Below are 16,453 nucleotides of genomic sequence, written 5' to 3'. Positions count from 1 at the left end.
GGTATCCCCCCCCCTCATTTCCCCTCCCTCCCAGTTCTGTAATGCGTGGATCGCCAATCTGCCAAATTGAGCGAGATCGGTTTGCGAATGTAATAGATCTTTGCTAGTTCAGTTTGCATGACAGGAGGCTAAAGGTGCTCTGCTAGGATGCTACATGGCGTCATACCATGCGGACACGGTCAAAAGGGCACTTTGGTCTGTTTCTTCGGTGTTCACTTCTAAAGATTTATTTTGCAACCCGTTAGAGTGTATTTTGTCGCCTATTTGTCAAGAGTTCGACGTGCTGGCGCTATCTATCCAAATTCGCTGTCCAGATGTGACTGCTTCTCTTTTTTTTTTTTTTTTTGGAGTGGGGGAGGGAGTGGTTTCATGTTCCACCCATTAATACGCATCGCAAACGCAAACATTTCAGCACGATATCCAAATTGAGCTCTTTCGATGCAGTATGCAGATTGGACGGCAAAAACGAAAACTTTTAAAGCCACTATACCACCCGCATTGTTTGCCAATCTTATCGGTTACGAGTTTCCGTGTAAAATGATCTAAAAACACGGTCGTCTAGACGCAGAACTGTTAATCCTATTTCGATGAAAAAGCGAAAATTGTGGAACACGCATATCCTTGTTTGGAATGGGCTTCAGCTCGCGCGTGGACGCAGGTGGCCACGCGGGTGATAAACGGCTCGTCACTAGCTTGTGATTTGTACAATATATACACGCAACTTCTGCTAAGGATGAAAGCGAACAACTCTCCCCTTCTCACAAACGCCCCTAACATTACAGCCAGGTCCGAAGCAGTTCGCCTCTTATTGCGCTCCGTTGCCTCTGCCTAAAAATCACAGATCAGACAAACTGAACTGAGAGAATCATCGTTTGTTGTTTAGTAATTGGCCACCGTGAATAAATCATGCAGAAAAAAGTAATTATAAAAATTTAGCCAAATAAACTTTGAAACCCATAAAAAATGAGTTGGTATGACACGATAATAACGACTTTCATCTTTCCGACAGTCCAATCCAATGTTGATATACACTATTTTCAAAATGATCGCCAAGTGAAATGGCAAATTTGTACAGAAAAATTGCGAAGGAAATTGGAGTCACTTCTCGATAAAATGACACCCTTGATGGCTCGCCTAGTCGACAAGTTTAACAAAGGCGAAGTCTCTTGTCTTTCCTTCGATACTACATAAAAGACTTCCTAAAACCCGTGAATTCTATCAAGAGAAAAGGCCTGTTCTTTTAGCACTGTGTTGTAATTCTATAAGAATTCGCTAATCCGGTCTTTGATTGGTTAGCCTCTAAGGAATGATTAGTAGGCTATTGTTCTCGGTATGGCATATTTCCTTCTGCAAAGTAAATACATTACTAGCCGTCGCATAGCTGTCAAATTCCGAGTCGATATCCGACCTTGTGCAGAGACAGTTTTGTAACTCAAATACTCCAGGATTTACGCCGCTTGGCGTGAAACGTTAGAGTTTGGATTCAGAGGTGAAATTCAGCAAGCAAATAGCTCGGGATTGCCGTGTATAGGTGTGATGTTAGGTGCAAGGGCTCTTGCTCAGTAGGGGGTTGAATACGTCACTTTTTATGTTAGTTTCAATCGCCTCGCGAATCGATGGCTGTTTTTAGTCGCAGTTGATCAATATGGCTGAACGAAACGGAACAAGAGTGTCTCTCCTCTGTTGCTTCATCTTTCTTTGCTTTCTGGCGCAAGGTAAGCAGTCTTAAGTGATTAATTTTTGATTTGTGCTTTCATCAAAGGTGTGAAGCGCAGAAGCATGGACAAATACGAGCCAGCAAAGATCCAAAGCTAGCATGGCGTCTCACTCGTATGTGATCGCCTCGGGTGAAATGTCAGTGCAAGCGAAACTGCGGCATTCTTCTCCTGAAAAAGACGTGGCTTTCGATGAATCTTGCTCGCGCGCTCTCGTGGAATCGCCAAAGTGCGAAAATTCGGCCGAACGACAAATGATAAATCGCCCAGCTACTCTTACCCCACGCAAGGTATTTACTCGATACGGTTTTAGCGCCAAGATACCTTGAAAACAACAACGTTCGAGAGATGATATCGATATAATTGACAAAATTCGAAGCGTTTATAAATAACACGGTTGTTGCAAATTAAGGGAACGAACTATTTCGGCGGATACATTTCCCCCCAAGCCAAGCTCGCGCGCGCTCCAAGTATATCTTTCCCCCGATGCAAGGTCTTTGTGGCTTTATTCACATGCATATTTCTATTATTTTCTTCATCGTTAGATTTGCTTCACGCTACACAACTCTGATTGTGCTTTAATTAGGCCAGAAACTACGCTTAACGCTTAAGAATCCTCCTTTTTGTGAAGTCGAGTTTTCTAAAAGACCTCGAATTGTAATGATCCTGTTTATCCCAACACTACCCGCCAATACCGATCTACAATTTCATGCAAATTGAGAAGTGGCGCGATATTATTTCATCGCTCCATTTTTAAGCGCATTTTACTGATAAAAGTTCCTAGACTTACTGGCTAACAGGCCAGTAAAACAATCATCCATAGGCATTCTTTCGAAGCTGATCGACGCTAGAGTTGCTGAGGCCGTTTGTGGCTGGTTCCTTCAACAATTGTTAAACTTTTCATCAATTTCACGCTATTCTCTCACTAGTGTATTCATCGCTCTAGAGCTTTAATTGAATTCATCTTTTATGATTTTATGCTTTCTAGAACAGTGGCCTTCTCATTCCTCCAGAGATCAAATGAAATTCAAAGCATGAGAAGTTATTAAAAACGGGCTATAGTTTTGCCACTCTGCAAGAAGTTGCGAGATCCACTGTTAACAGACTCCTTTCTTAATAGAAGTACCAGTAGCTTCTATGTTGAACAAAAGAATATGAGTGCTTTCTGATGAGAATAGATCTTCTGCTTTTCAAACGTTTTTGTACTCTTTTTGTTGCACGATGGCTTTAATAAGTCTGAAAATAGAAACAAATGCGCTAGCTTGACCCAAGCGGTTGATTAAAGAAAGCTCGGTTCAATTTGGGAAGTAAATGAATATTACACCGCAATGCCATGTTAAATTTCTAAACAAAACGACAACTTATCCGTGTAAGTTTGTCGTCGAGTTTTGCGGCGGTTTAAAAGCGTAAAAGTGAAGAAATCTGAAGTCAACACTCCAGTACATTGAAAAATATTTTTTTTGACAGTGCTCGTTGATTTGGAACATGCCAAATTAAAGTCGTGAATCTTTTATTAATTCTGTTATCTCTACCTGTTATCGATTCGCGTCTCAACCGAATAAAAACTTCATTTTGAATTGTAATAATGCCAGAAAACCTAACGTGTGGAAAAGGGGTTTCTCGTAGTTCCCTGGTATTTGCTTTTGTCACACTCGAAGGTGTATTATGGATTAATCACTAGTTTTCTAAGCAAACATGGATGTGTCGAGTGTCTTTATGAGTTTGTAAAGGTGTCGAAGTTGTTTTTCGTTTTAGTTTTACTTCAAATCACGCTTTTTTTTACAGTATCGGGTAAAATTAAAAAAGCAATCAGATTCTGCTACAACAATCCTAATTAGTGCTGTTCGAGAAAGTTTTCAATTTATGTTAATCTGCCGTTCATTGTTCTTGTACATTACCTACATGAAGTGGCATAGTCCGTTGTAACAGGTTTTTACGGTACATTTTTTTTGTTTAATCAATTATTTTTCGTTTTACATGCTTATAAATAGTTCACTTTTCCTGGAACAGCTAGCCAGCGCTCTACAATTCAAACGAATACGCCAGATTTGATTAGTAGCGGTAGTCACCTTTTAACATATAAACATCGTATTTCAACTCTAGTTTTGTTAGCTTAACGGTTAGACGTGACAAGATTCTGCATTTGCTTTTCAATAAAATCGTATTGTATTGTTTTATTAAAAAGCATATGGTTTTTTCATTTATTTATCTCTTCTTCCAAAATCAATTCCATAAAATGGGTATGATTGCATAAGGCAGAAGATGCTGTCACATGTCAATTTTGATTACCAGAGGAGACCGGAATTTTTAATATATAACCGTGACTTTGGGTTACTTGTACATGTTCTAATAAAACGTCCACATTTGCTAATTAATTATTATCTTTTCATGGCCCAGGAAATTACTGTTTTCACCATACTTTATCAAGATAGCACGATAATATGCTGTTTTAATCAATTATATTGCCTTCATTTTCAATTATATCTTGGTACTACATGTGTCTTTCACACCTCATTGTATTGCAGTACAATAGCCTGAGCTTTACTTTAGAAAAGCTCAATACAAGCCAGAGCAAAACTTATAGACTGACTGTCAGACAGCTGACGACAAAATGACGCACACTTCCTTGTAAAGTCAATGTTCAAAAGACAATTATTCCTTCAAAGTACTAATTACATTTTATGAATGTGATAGTTTACGAGTTTGAAATCCTTCCCAAGGGGTCAGCTCTGTGGGTATTTGATGAGAAATACTGATGTGGCAGACAAAAAGAATGCACTATATTATCAAGATTAAACATTATCACCTGCTATCACAAGACAGAGATTCCACTTTAAGATGCTTTTTCCTATACCTCCCGGAACTTAAGACAAACCAATTGAGCAAACTCTTGTGATCTCAAGTAACCCTTATGTTAAAACATTGTTGGCATTTTTTAAAAACTCTTACATGGGAAAACTAGAAACGTGGACAGCACTGGATAAAGGTTTAGAATACAAAGTAGCTGTCATCTGAGAATTTCACCCACATGTCAAAGTTAGAGCAACCTTGTACACAATAATAATTATTAAGAGTGCCATGGGAAAGTGTTACTTATGAACTTTTATTTCCCCCAATCAGTGGTTACTGTTTGGGCTTTCATTTACAGACTTAAACATTTGAATCATCTTGTCAGCTTATAAACAGTACAGTACCTGTTGCAGCTGATATTTCTGTTCAATAGCTATTAATAATAACACTTGAGGATAAAGACTAGTGTACTACTGATTATAGGGTGTGCCTTTCATCCTAACACTTAATTTTGTTTTCGTTGTCAGTGAAAACGTGATTAACCGTGTATAATTTTCATTCTGTGACTGAGGGTTTGGCTTCCGCTGTATCTACCCCATATATAAGTGACAAGCTTGATTATATCACGAATAACCGTAGTACAAGTGGGAATCAACCAGTACCCAATATATGGACCCCCACACAGCTGTTGTTTTGGATCTTCTCTAACTGATAATATCATCTTTGAACAGTTCTCAAGCATCTGCTAAACACCATTAGGAGAACGAGATGAACTCTAATATCATTGAGCTTGGTTTACAATAAAGGATCGTGATATTGTTTTCAGCTTATGCACAATAATTTCAGGTCTAAAATTGTCTCTGTAGCCAGGATTAGCAAAAAAGCTGCTTCGATTTGTAACCGCCAATCAGTGATTGAAAGTTGTTGAAAATATTATCGGTTTACATGCAGTAGTGTGTCAGTTTTTGTTGGTTTTTCTTTCACAGCAAAACAAAGAGCAAAACCTTTTCACCAAACTGCCAGATTATGGAATATGTGTATACCATGGGTGTTGTAGCAAGACAAACATAAGCGACACAGTTTACTTTGCAATTAACATGTTGCATTATTAGTTGTGATTAAAAAAAAAGATTGAGAGGGGTGCCTGTCTCTGGTCCAGTTCGTTAGTAGGAGAAAAGACTTATGCCACCATGAAGTTTCAAAGATTGCTGGCCTTCTTCCAATATTAGGTTATTGATTCCCGTCACAGAGCTTTTGATGAATAGATATAGATGCAGTGGTAATGCAGTTGTTTGTTCACAGAAGGGCATGCTCCTTGTGTAGACCAGGAGGTCCTTAATAATCTCACAATTGAAGTATTCTTGTGTTACTCAAAGTGTAGGAATGCAAAACGTGAGAAGCATATAAAGCTACCTAATATCCTGCCCACTTCAAAATATTATGCTTCCATACTCAGTGCTCCTAGAATAGGGAAATGCTAAAACAGTCATTTGAAAGTACTTATCGTTATATTGACTAGTACAGAAATAATTGCACGAAGATGCCTCTAATTATTGTCGTCAGCATCATGTGTCACAATTAGTGTGATAATTGAGAAAATCTGTTGATGGTCGCATCAACATGGATAAACAAAGTTTGCCAATAGTTAAAAATAAAGCCAGTTTTGTTTGGTTAATTTTAGACTTGGATGTGTTTGGTTGGGGGAGGGGGATACATCCATGTGACTTCAGTAGTGTGTGCATGTGGATTGACCTCCAACTAAACTACTTTCAAGATGACTGATGACTTTGATTTCTATGTATTTCGTTGTACACCCCGTACTGTCTGAATACCTGACATTCTTGCAATCATTGATGATGCTTTGGTTGAATTGTTCAGCTTACATAGCTAACACCAGATTTGATTACTAATACAGTTAACTGACCTACTGATAATGAAAGTGGTTAGCAAGTCTTCTGCTCTGAGCTGTTGTATGTGATAACAATCTAAGTGCTTTGAAGGGTTTCTTTATCATTAATGTCTTAAAATATGAATGCCAATACAATGACACATGTCTGCAGAATGTACAGAATAAACTAATGAAGGACGAAACCCCCTGAATTAGTATAAGAGAAATGTATGGCATTTCTCAGTTCAGCAATGTTTTTAAAATGATAATAAACTAAAGGTCGTTTGAGGTTGGGACATGGCTTGCCTTGTTAGTGCTTCAGAATAGGGTCAAAGCTATTAATAGCTGTAAGACTGTGCAAAAGTCTTCTTGTCATACCAAAGTTCTCCTCTGATGTAGTTACATAGAAAATGATACTGTGAGGTGAAGAATAATGCCATGTTTATGGTTAGTTTCACTGCTGTCATCCAACTAGCAGATTTGACAACACAAAGTAAACTTTGTTTTCCTCATCAAGTGGCGCTGCTACAGTCCCTGCAGTTTAGGACAGGAAAGCGTTTATTTAGAAGGGAAAAGGAATTAAACAGCGAATACCTTAACATAAAGCTGTTGTCATAAAGAAATTTCACCACAGTGGGGCGACATTACAATGTATCACTAAATGCATTATTTGAAGAAATGAACCCCAACACCAGACAGACCACTTAAGTAATAGTAAGTTTACAAAGTTTGGTATGTTTCATTGCGTAGTAACCAAGCTGTGCCCTATCAAAGGCCACCAAAATTCCATACAAATGTCTCTAATAATATTCTGAGATGGCATCTCCCAAATCCATACAAAGTCTCTAATGTTTTCAATTTTGAAAGCCTTTTACATGATTGCAATCTAAAGACTGCAGAATCTCAAACTTGGTGAACAGACTAATCTTAATGTGATATTTCTTGTGATGGACTCCAATTTCTGATTAAATGAAAATTTAAAAACCCGTCCCTGGTCTCCATTTGAACTCCAGAATGGGCAGTTTGCAATTATATGTATATGTGTCAATTCATATTCCCCTTTTTAATTTCAGTGGCTGAGAGTATAAGATGCAGGTGTAGTACGCACAGCTGTCCTGGGGACCACGTTAACGAGACATGCACAACAGAAGGCCAATGCTACAAGAAAGTTGAGCAAGATGATTACGACGGGCTTGAGTTTATCACCTTTGGCTGTTTACCGCCGGCGGAGAAGACCAGAATGCAGTGCAACACGCCAGATCATGTTCATGTAAGACTACTCTCCATGGAGTGCTGTAGAAATGGCGACATGTGCAATACACATTTAGAGCCTAAGCTACCCACAACTGCATCTCCTACTACAGGTAAGAGCTTTTCAAGAGTCCACTGTTATGCCAGTTTGTGAGTGTCAAGTGACTGGTCATTGTTTTTTGTGCATCTGTTTCAACTGATGGTAATCATTTATGTTTGATTCTGTCTGATCAGCTGGTCACTGACTGATAGTTATTATCACCCAGCGTTGTGAACATTTCAAACAGCGGGTAACAGAAGTCCAAAGTTTCTGTAATAAAGAGGGTTTTACAAAAATTTAGGTCTGGGTTTCTGTTTGCAATGCCACTGACGTTTTTGCGAATAGACAGTGAAGTTACCAGTATAACCAAGAACCTTGCATCCTTTCTTGTACTGGTTGAAATGTTTGTGTTATAGGTGGTTGCATAAAGCAGGTCTGTTAGAAGTCTTCATCTGACACAGACAGCATAATGTTCCAAGATCAACAGCAATAGATGTAGAACTGCCCCTCCCCCTCCCCCTGCCTTTTGCTTCTTTTTCGAGCTCAAATCATGTTTCAAATAGTAATCAGTGACATCTTTTCGATATTGCTCTCCTCCCTTCTTGATGTGTCGGCCTATACACAAGTTAAATATAAGGAATTGAGATAAGGAATAAGCGTGCACTTGTTTACTGGGATGAAAGTCAAACCACTATCATAAAATCATCCGCTAAGCTTCTAATCTGCTTTTTTCTATAAAAAAACAACACATATGCAGTACCACATACATATATTGTGTAAAATATTGTACTTAAAATGAAAAGCTACCTAAAAACATACAAGGAGTTCTGATTTATTGCAAGTTTTTCAGGGAAACCACAATATGTTTATTTCCACATCTCTTGGTATTGTGTTAAGTCAGCCTTCTTAAGCTTTGTGCAGCTTTTCACTTAGATACTGTCATGCAGTTGTACTGTATTAAGTGAATGGACATACTCAATGCAATTAACTATCACTCGGTGTTATAGTGCTCAAAGTGATTATACTGTACTTCAATCATGCCCACTTACACTTAAGGTAACAAAATTGAACTGTGCACATACAATATTTCATTGTGATGTTGGTCATGCCGGTGTTCATCAAATGAAGGTTATGACTTATCTAAGTGTTTTTCTCAAATTAAGAAAACCAGTTATGGCTTAGGTCATCCATTGACACCTTGATTGTTTACACATAATGAATCCTATACATGTAGTCTTTCAAATTGGATACAATTCTTAACAGTACCTATGTCCAAGCAATCTCATTCAATCCTAAAATTAATACAGATGAACCAGGACAATAATTATTGAAACGTGTAGCAACTTCTCCCTCTCAATTTAATTGGCGTTTATTTTCTCAAATTACCCAGGCAAATACATTTCATGCATGAAATGCTATGGGATGTGCCAGGATTTGACTGCTATTAGTTTTAAAAGTTGAATGAAGTCTTAATAATTTTGACTGGAACCTTGAGGACTTGATAATCACTTCATTCGCATACAATCCCTTGTTTCACTACACAGTCAGTTGTGGTTTGGTGATAGTTCAGTCATATATAATAATCCCATGATGATGTTTCCTGGATGATCCAATGATGGTTACAGTATTCTCCATTTAGTGATCCAATGATAATTAGACTGCAAGCAGTCTCTCATTTTTCTTTTGCATCAGGGTAATATGCGATAATGCACGAGGAGCGAGCTGTGAGGAACAAGGGCAGAGCCCGAATGAAGAACCCCAATCTCTCCTCCTTTTTTGCCTGTTATTTGCATAATTTTAACTTTTCGCATGCCCCACTTGGCTGTGAGGAACAATTTAATAGCAATTCCAAGTTGGATATTTGTTTGACTTGTTTTCTGCTTTTTTCTTTGCGCTTAGTTACTACTGTTGAAGAGCAAGCAGATGATGCTGTTACAGAGCAATATTCCATACTCTTCATCAGTGCAGGTGTTTGTGTTGCAGTCTTTATAGTCTTCCTTGGAGTCCTTTGTTTCCGGTAAGTAGATTTCTTGATTGGTTTCTTTGCTAATCCATCTCTGATTACTGTACCCCAGTCAACTTGCAGTGAGAATGTGCATTAGATGACCTGAGCAGTTATTCAAATGTTGGACCAAAATATTGTTCTGGTTCACATAGCTGGTTTGAAGGCTCTATGAGGGTCTACCTATACATGTACCTGTTTGATTAAATTTACAAGTGCCTTGCTGGAATCTTCAAGGCATTTCATTTTTCTAGTCAGAAAGATAAAGTATTGGACACTAAAACTGAGTGGTGTTTTGATCTTACATTGGCTGTTACTTGTGTAGGTTTAGAGCAACACGCAGTAGAGTCCCTTCATCCTTTGATGTTGAGAAGTATGGCAGTCCATATATGTCAGCAGGAGAAACACTCAAAGACATGCTGGATCAAAGCTCCGGTAGTGGCTCAGGACTACCACTTCTGGTAAGCTACCTTAACCCTATAAAGCCATGACATCAACATGTATATTTTTCTTACTGTTCTCAGTATATTATGGTAATAAATGGGAGAATTTGAGGTAGTCATAAAATAAGGAGAGAATGGATACTGGTCACTAACAGCTGGGCTTTTAGTGTTAATAAAACAGTGAGAAATGCAGGACACCAAGTGCACATGTGTTATAATATTATGCTTATTGAACCCCAGCTAGAGTGGAGCCAAAACTGTATGTGTTTGCCTGCAACAAGTTGACGGATCTGGAAATATCTAATACCTTCCCTTTACTAAACTACAAAATGTACAACACAACTATAAGGGAGTCAAGTTCTTTAGGCTGCTCCACAAGTCATATACCACCAAGGTGGATCTTACAAGTGCTGACCACATCAAGTTTCAGACTTAAACTTAGTATAACAACAGAGCAACATACATGTTCATGTATGTGTTGTGGACATTAGTCTATCAGTTTGTTTCCTCCACAACTACTAGCTGTCCAATACTTTGCTGACTTTTTGGTTGAATTATATTTTAGGTTCAGAGAACCATTGCTAAGCAAGTGACACTTGTCAGAAGTGTTGGTAAAGGAAGGTATGGTGAGGTTTGGCAGGCAAGGTGGAGAGGGGAGGATGTAGCTGTCAAAATTTTCTTGTCACATTGTGAATCCTCTTGGCAGAGGGAAACAGAGATATATCAGACAGTTTTACTGCGACATGAAAGTATTCTTGGCTTTATAGCATCAGACATTATTGGAAGCAATCAAGTGACACAGATGTATCTTATAACAGACTACCACCCATATGGGTCACTGTACGACTTCTTACGATGCCACTGCCTCAACAAGAAGACCATGATCAAGCTTGCACTCTCTGCAGCTGCAGGATTGACTCACCTTCACACTGAAATCCAGGGAACAAAAGGCAAGCCTCCGATTGCACATCGTGACATCAAGAGCAAGAACATCCTAGTCAAAGAGAACCTAACGTGCTGCATAGCAGATTTTGGACTTGCCGTGAAATACTCTTCAGAAACTGAAGAAATTGACATCAAGCCAGACACGAGGGTGGGAACTAGAAGATACATGGCACCTGAAGTGTTGGACAACACGCTAGATTCTAGAAACTTTGCAGCTTTCAAAATGGCAGACATTTACTCCTTTGGACTAGTATTGTGGGAGATTGCCCGGAGGTGTTTCTCTGATGGTAAGTATCGTGACTGTGTTTTACATTGTGTTAAAACTCATTAATAATTCATAAGCCCATTGGCCTATCAAATGGTCAATAATACATCACGTGCAGTGACTTTATATCGATAAACCTCCTCCTCCTCCTACAAACAACTCTTGCTAACATAGTCTCCTTTTATTACAGGCATCAAAATTAATGTTGGTCTCCATTAGTCTTTACTTTCTTTATCAGTATCCTTGGTCATTAACCTTGATTATTGATTTATGGTCTGTAAAATTTTATCCCTGTTGTTGTAACTACTTATAACATGACTTTGTTTGACTGTTGCAGAAACCGGACTGTGCGAAGATTATCAGGTGCCTTATTTTGACATGCTTCCTGGGGATCCCTCTTTTGATGAAGTCAAGAAAGTGGTGTTGACGGAGAAGAGGCGGCCTTCAGTACCAAATAGGTGGTACAGAGATGAGGTAACTTGACTGTGGTTATTGTAACAATCATACAACCAGTAAAAGGTTTAGAGTTTGAGGAAATTGTGAAATAGGGCTGTTGCGGAGGATGGTATCTATAGGGTATCATTGTGAGCTGTGATTTACCATTCAAAATGTCTAATGAAACAAGTTATGTGACATGACTGTTCAATTTTCCTTGAAGTTGATCTTTACCTCCCTATTGTTTCTACTGTATATAAGTGTTACCAGTAACCTTTTAAAGGCAAGGGGCCAAAGAAGAATTTAAAGGGGTCAATGGGGTGGGGGGGGGGGGGGGGCTGTCAGCCCCTCCCCTAACCTGCCTGCAGTCCATGCTTGGTGTTCTAAGCTTCATGAATTACAGAAAAATTGAAGTACTATTGCTGAGGGAATATATCATAGAAAAAAGTGTGGTCAAGAAATTATTGAAGAAGTGGTTTTTGAATGTCCAAAATAACAGACTTCATTTCCCTTCGCCAAAAACAAAATCAAAATATTTATCTGAGAATATGACTTATAAAAAATTTTATTAAAGTTAAAATTGCTATGCTTCCCTGAGATATTCCTGCCCCAATCCTTAGTTTTAGGGTTTTAAACATGGCAACTGAATATAAGGTACTGATCTATCCGCAGTCTCTACAAATGATGGCCAAGCTGATGACAGAGTGTTGGGCACAGCAGCCTGCTGCTCGTCTGACGGCACTGAGAGTACAGAAAACATTAAACAAACTCAAGAAGTCTATGGATTTCATAGACCAACCGTATGACCTTGATGACGATAGCCCTCGCACTAGCATTACAACAGCATGAGGGGGGATCAAAGATTTAAGCATGGATGCACCACAAGTCGTAAATTGCTCCAGTGGCAGTCGGGGCAATTGGCACAGTTCAGCTTCCTCACAGTTTGTAGCTTGGGTTAGCTCTGGACCTTTTGCTCTGTGGATGTTCAAGTGAGGGCTTACAGCAGTTTGAAGGAGTCATAACTCAACTGCGCTTTCCATGTGGTAGACTTAACCACATCAGACTTATTGTCCCAGAATACAAGGGCATGTGACAGACAAAAATGTAATTAAATACTCCTGTTAGTGTTACTGTAGATCAGTATGGTTTTGGCTAAAATGGAACTTGTGGGACATGTCTATTGTGTAGTGAATTTCAAGGGAATTAAAACATTGTTAATTTTTTTAGTAAGTAAAATTACAGGAGCCTTGTGTTGTAATCAAAATATTGATGTTACATGTATCGTGCCAATACCTGACATACTACACTACAAAATAATAATTATTATAATTAACCATAATCTGTTTTCCACAAGACTTCCTCAAGATTGAAACAATAAGAACTTTCAGGGAGTAGAATCATAGAAATGCACATAAAATTGTTGTTCTTCCAAATTTTTGTTGCTCATAGGTGCTTGCTCTTTGAAAGGGGAAAAGTGGGTCTGTAATATTATTATTAAATATGCTGTGTTAAAGTTATTATAGAGTGAAATGTCTTTCGAACCCCCTTTCAACAAGAGTAGGGTAATGTACTTGTAGCTCTCAATCCAGAAAAGCAAGGTGGTGATTGACCTAACTTGTACAGGATGTATATCCAGGATTTCCCTCAGTAGTACCATCTTCCCTTTTGCTGCTGAATGCTTTTTGTCTTTTCGAACTTACTGGAGAGGGTGGTGTTCTAAATAATCTTCTTTTCAGTGGTCGTAATTTCTGATCACAATTACATGTACATGTACAGTCTCAAAAATTAGAGGCACATTTGTATGACGTTGGGAGTGAAAAGTGATTTAACTTCCTAGCTCATGTTTATTATTTATTTTAAATAGTTTTATCACATTGAAGCCATAGTATTTCATGTAGAGGTATTAATTACAGTTATTTAATGTTAACTGGGCAGCCAGCTGAAACTTAATGAGGGGTTTTGGTAGAATCTGACTAACAAATGATTGATTAGATACCTTAGGTAAGCCTGTGTGATGTCAAGTAAAACATAGTGATCGGTGACTCCACATTACATTTCTTAGCTCTATTTTATATATATGAAAAGTACAAAAATCAACTAACTGCTTTATGTTTGTGGTGTCCTCATCTCTCATCCCCTTGTTTCTGTCACCATAATCATCATTATCATCATCATCAAAGTCATCCTCTTTGCTTGTTGTGCTTCAAAGGGTGAAATGCATTGCCTGGGTCAAACAATTTTATAATTATTAGCTTTATTTCACATATAAAAGTACAACTTGCTTCTTTGTATCTGTATGTCTTTGTTATCATCACCATCACCATCAGCATTATCATCACCAGAGGTCGTCATAGGCCTCCTTTCCTCCTCATACTCATCACGTCCTTTGCTTTTCACGCTTCAAGGGGTACCATGATATTGCCTGGCTCAAAAACTTATTTTATCTCAGTTTAATGTACATTTGATTAGAAGCTTGATAACTCTTAATTCTTGTTAACCTGAATTCCTTATTTTGGTCAATCAAGGAGTCTTGGGCTATCCCCAGTGGTTAGTTACTGGTTCAAATTAAGATAAACTTAATGCTCTCAAACTCTGACAAGAATTCACCTATTTCACAAAATTTACTCCCCAAACAATGGGGTTCTTGTGTACCAGAAACTAGCTTTTTTTAAAGTTTAGTTTGTGGTTGAGGTAAATGGATTAAAAGAGGTCAGGCTGAAACTATCACTGAGAGACTTTAGTGTGATAACTTTGTAGTACAAAATGAATATTTATTGTCATTTGTACATTATTAATTTTTGTAAATTTGAAATAGTATTGTGAGGTTTAATGGTACAAGTCTAAGTTCATTAGTATCACTTGTTGCGAGAAATGTTTACAAGAAATACTGAGATGTAAGTCCAGATTAAACAAAGTAATTATTTTTGAATATAAAGGTGTTTGTGCAAAGCTAACATGTACATTCAGCAAGTTAAAAGGAAATAAACGTCTTAGTAACCCTGGTGACAAATTTATGGAGTGTGTGCAATGTCTTTTATTAATGACACTGTTCTTGTGAAAGATGTGATATTACCTTTTTAAGCCTGGTGAGTAAATAATAGATGTATTTTTCAGTCAGTGACACAGACATACTTCAAAAAAGAAAACCTGAGTTCTCCCAACGGAGTTGAACCGATGACCTTCTGATTAGTAGTTAATTAACGATTATTCCACGAGCGTGCGTTGGACATGAGATGATAGATAGCCAACAAGGCGTGTAGCACTGAGTTGGCTATAATCATCTCATATCCAACACGTGTGGGTGGAATAATTGTTTTATTAAAAACAATCAAGAAGTATTGCTCGATTTTGCTGATTTTGCTTTGCAAGAACAATATTAGAAGACAATGTAATGGTCTTTATTTCTTGGGCATGGTATAATGGCTCATATACCATGGCAGCTAAGCCAATCAAATTGCTCAAATTGCATTATACAATGATCCAGTTTTTAATAATTGGTATTATTCTGAAGGTCATTTGACTCTTCAGATTTTCTTTTTCGCACTATGCCTGTGTCATCAATCACTGGGTTGTGATGAAATTTAAAATATACCCATTATACATGCTAGTTGGTTTTATTTCACCAATGCACAAAGAATGCAAATGGACAAATGCAAAATAAATACCGTAAATCCTTGATTTAAGTGTCTTCACCCCCCCCCCCCCCACCTACCTCTGGCCAAAATTTGTAATATGCACCCACCCTTCTCCTAAGTAAATGGCCCCCTCCCCCTCTACTTTTTTTTGATGAGTACTGAAATGATAAAGGTTGATTATAAAACACAGTGTTGGTTGTGATTATTGCTTGTCATTTCAATCCCCCAAGTTAAATGTTTTCTTCAGTGGTGAAGTGTTCAGGTTTGGTAGCATGTTTTGGCAACGCTCAGGTTGCCAGGTTTAAAATTTTAGTAGCCATGGTGCCCAACATGGTTCAAACTTGGAGGGTTGCAACTTGTTCCCGGTTGGAGGGTTGCAACTTGTTCCGGGGGGGGGGGGGGGGTACTCCATGAATTTTTTGGTGGGGGCTGGTGTACAACTAGGTTCTCCAAACACTGACCCTATTAACCAGTTGATATGTCATTTTTTGGTACGCTTTTCCAGACCTGGCCCCTAAAAATCATATCTATTTTCAGACCTGGTTCAGAGAATTCAGACCCATTGTCAGATTTTCAGACCATTTGAAGTCAAGTGGTTCAAATCTATTTAGATACATAGGGAAGTATTCCCCCCCCCCCCCCCCCCCTTGCAGACATAATTTTTGTATAACGGTTAACCACTGGCAAGTTGAACTGCTTTTGTCTACATTACAATCCAAAAAACATTTTCTTTTGCTTGGACTACTGGCTTTGTACTTAACACACAGGTTATGTTGAATTGATTATGTGCAAATTAATGTTATTTATAAAGCTTAACGTTATTAATTTGCAAAACTAAAATAATGACCATCAAGAAATGGTTTGGAAATTGAAGGGCCGCGTTAGTAGTGATATGCCTTTCTCAAATAAAGTATACCCGGGCTAGATTCACGAGGTGTTCCTAAGTTAAGATCGGTCTTAAGTCATTGTTGGCAGAACAACAAGCTATATTGATAAGAAAGAATACTTAGGATACATCTTATTTAGGAGGAGTTTTTGTTTATG

At 38.2% G+C, this 16,453-nt stretch overlaps 1 protein-coding gene across 1 annotated transcript; it reads left to right on the top strand.

Annotated features, from left to right (window-relative positions):
• Positions 1 to 1,364: 1,364 nt before the first annotated feature.
• Positions 1,365 to 14,788, top strand: LOC146485045 (bone morphogenetic protein receptor type-1B-like). Its single transcript, XM_085104000.1, has 7 exons — positions 1,365 to 1,715; positions 7,467 to 7,757; positions 9,584 to 9,701; positions 10,012 to 10,147; positions 10,695 to 11,361; positions 11,677 to 11,813; positions 12,447 to 14,788. Exons 1-7 carry the CDS (start codon positions 1,646 to 1,648, stop codon positions 12,621 to 12,623), a joined length of 1,596 nt encoding a protein of 531 aa, XP_084960126.1. The 5' UTR covers positions 1,365 to 1,645; the 3' UTR covers positions 12,624 to 14,788.
• Positions 14,789 to 16,453: the final 1,665 nt, after the last annotated feature.

This window comes from Pavona decussata, unplaced genomic scaffold (assembly GCF_977016875.1).
Source record: "Pavona decussata unplaced genomic scaffold, jaPavDecu1.1 SCAFFOLD_28, whole genome shotgun sequence".
Taxonomy (NCBI): Eukaryota; Metazoa; Cnidaria; class Anthozoa; order Scleractinia; family Agariciidae; genus Pavona; species Pavona decussata.
The sequence above is the reverse complement of the archived record's forward strand: the minus strand, read 5'-3'. Positions and strand labels throughout refer to the sequence as shown.

Excerpts from the sequence above, each read along its gene's own strand:
- LOC146485045 (XM_085104000.1), top strand. The coding sequence starts at position 1,646 with ATGGCTGAACGAAACGGAACAAGAGTGTCTCTCCTCTGTTGCTTCATC. Across the intron at positions 1,716-7,466 it reads TCTTTGCTTTCTGGCGCAAG|TGGCTGAGAGTATAAGATGC; the intron begins GTAAGCAGTCTT and ends TTTTAATTTCAG. Across the intron at positions 9,702-10,011 it reads CTTGGAGTCCTTTGTTTCCG|GTTTAGAGCAACACGCAGTA; the intron begins GTAAGTAGATTT and ends TTACTTGTGTAG.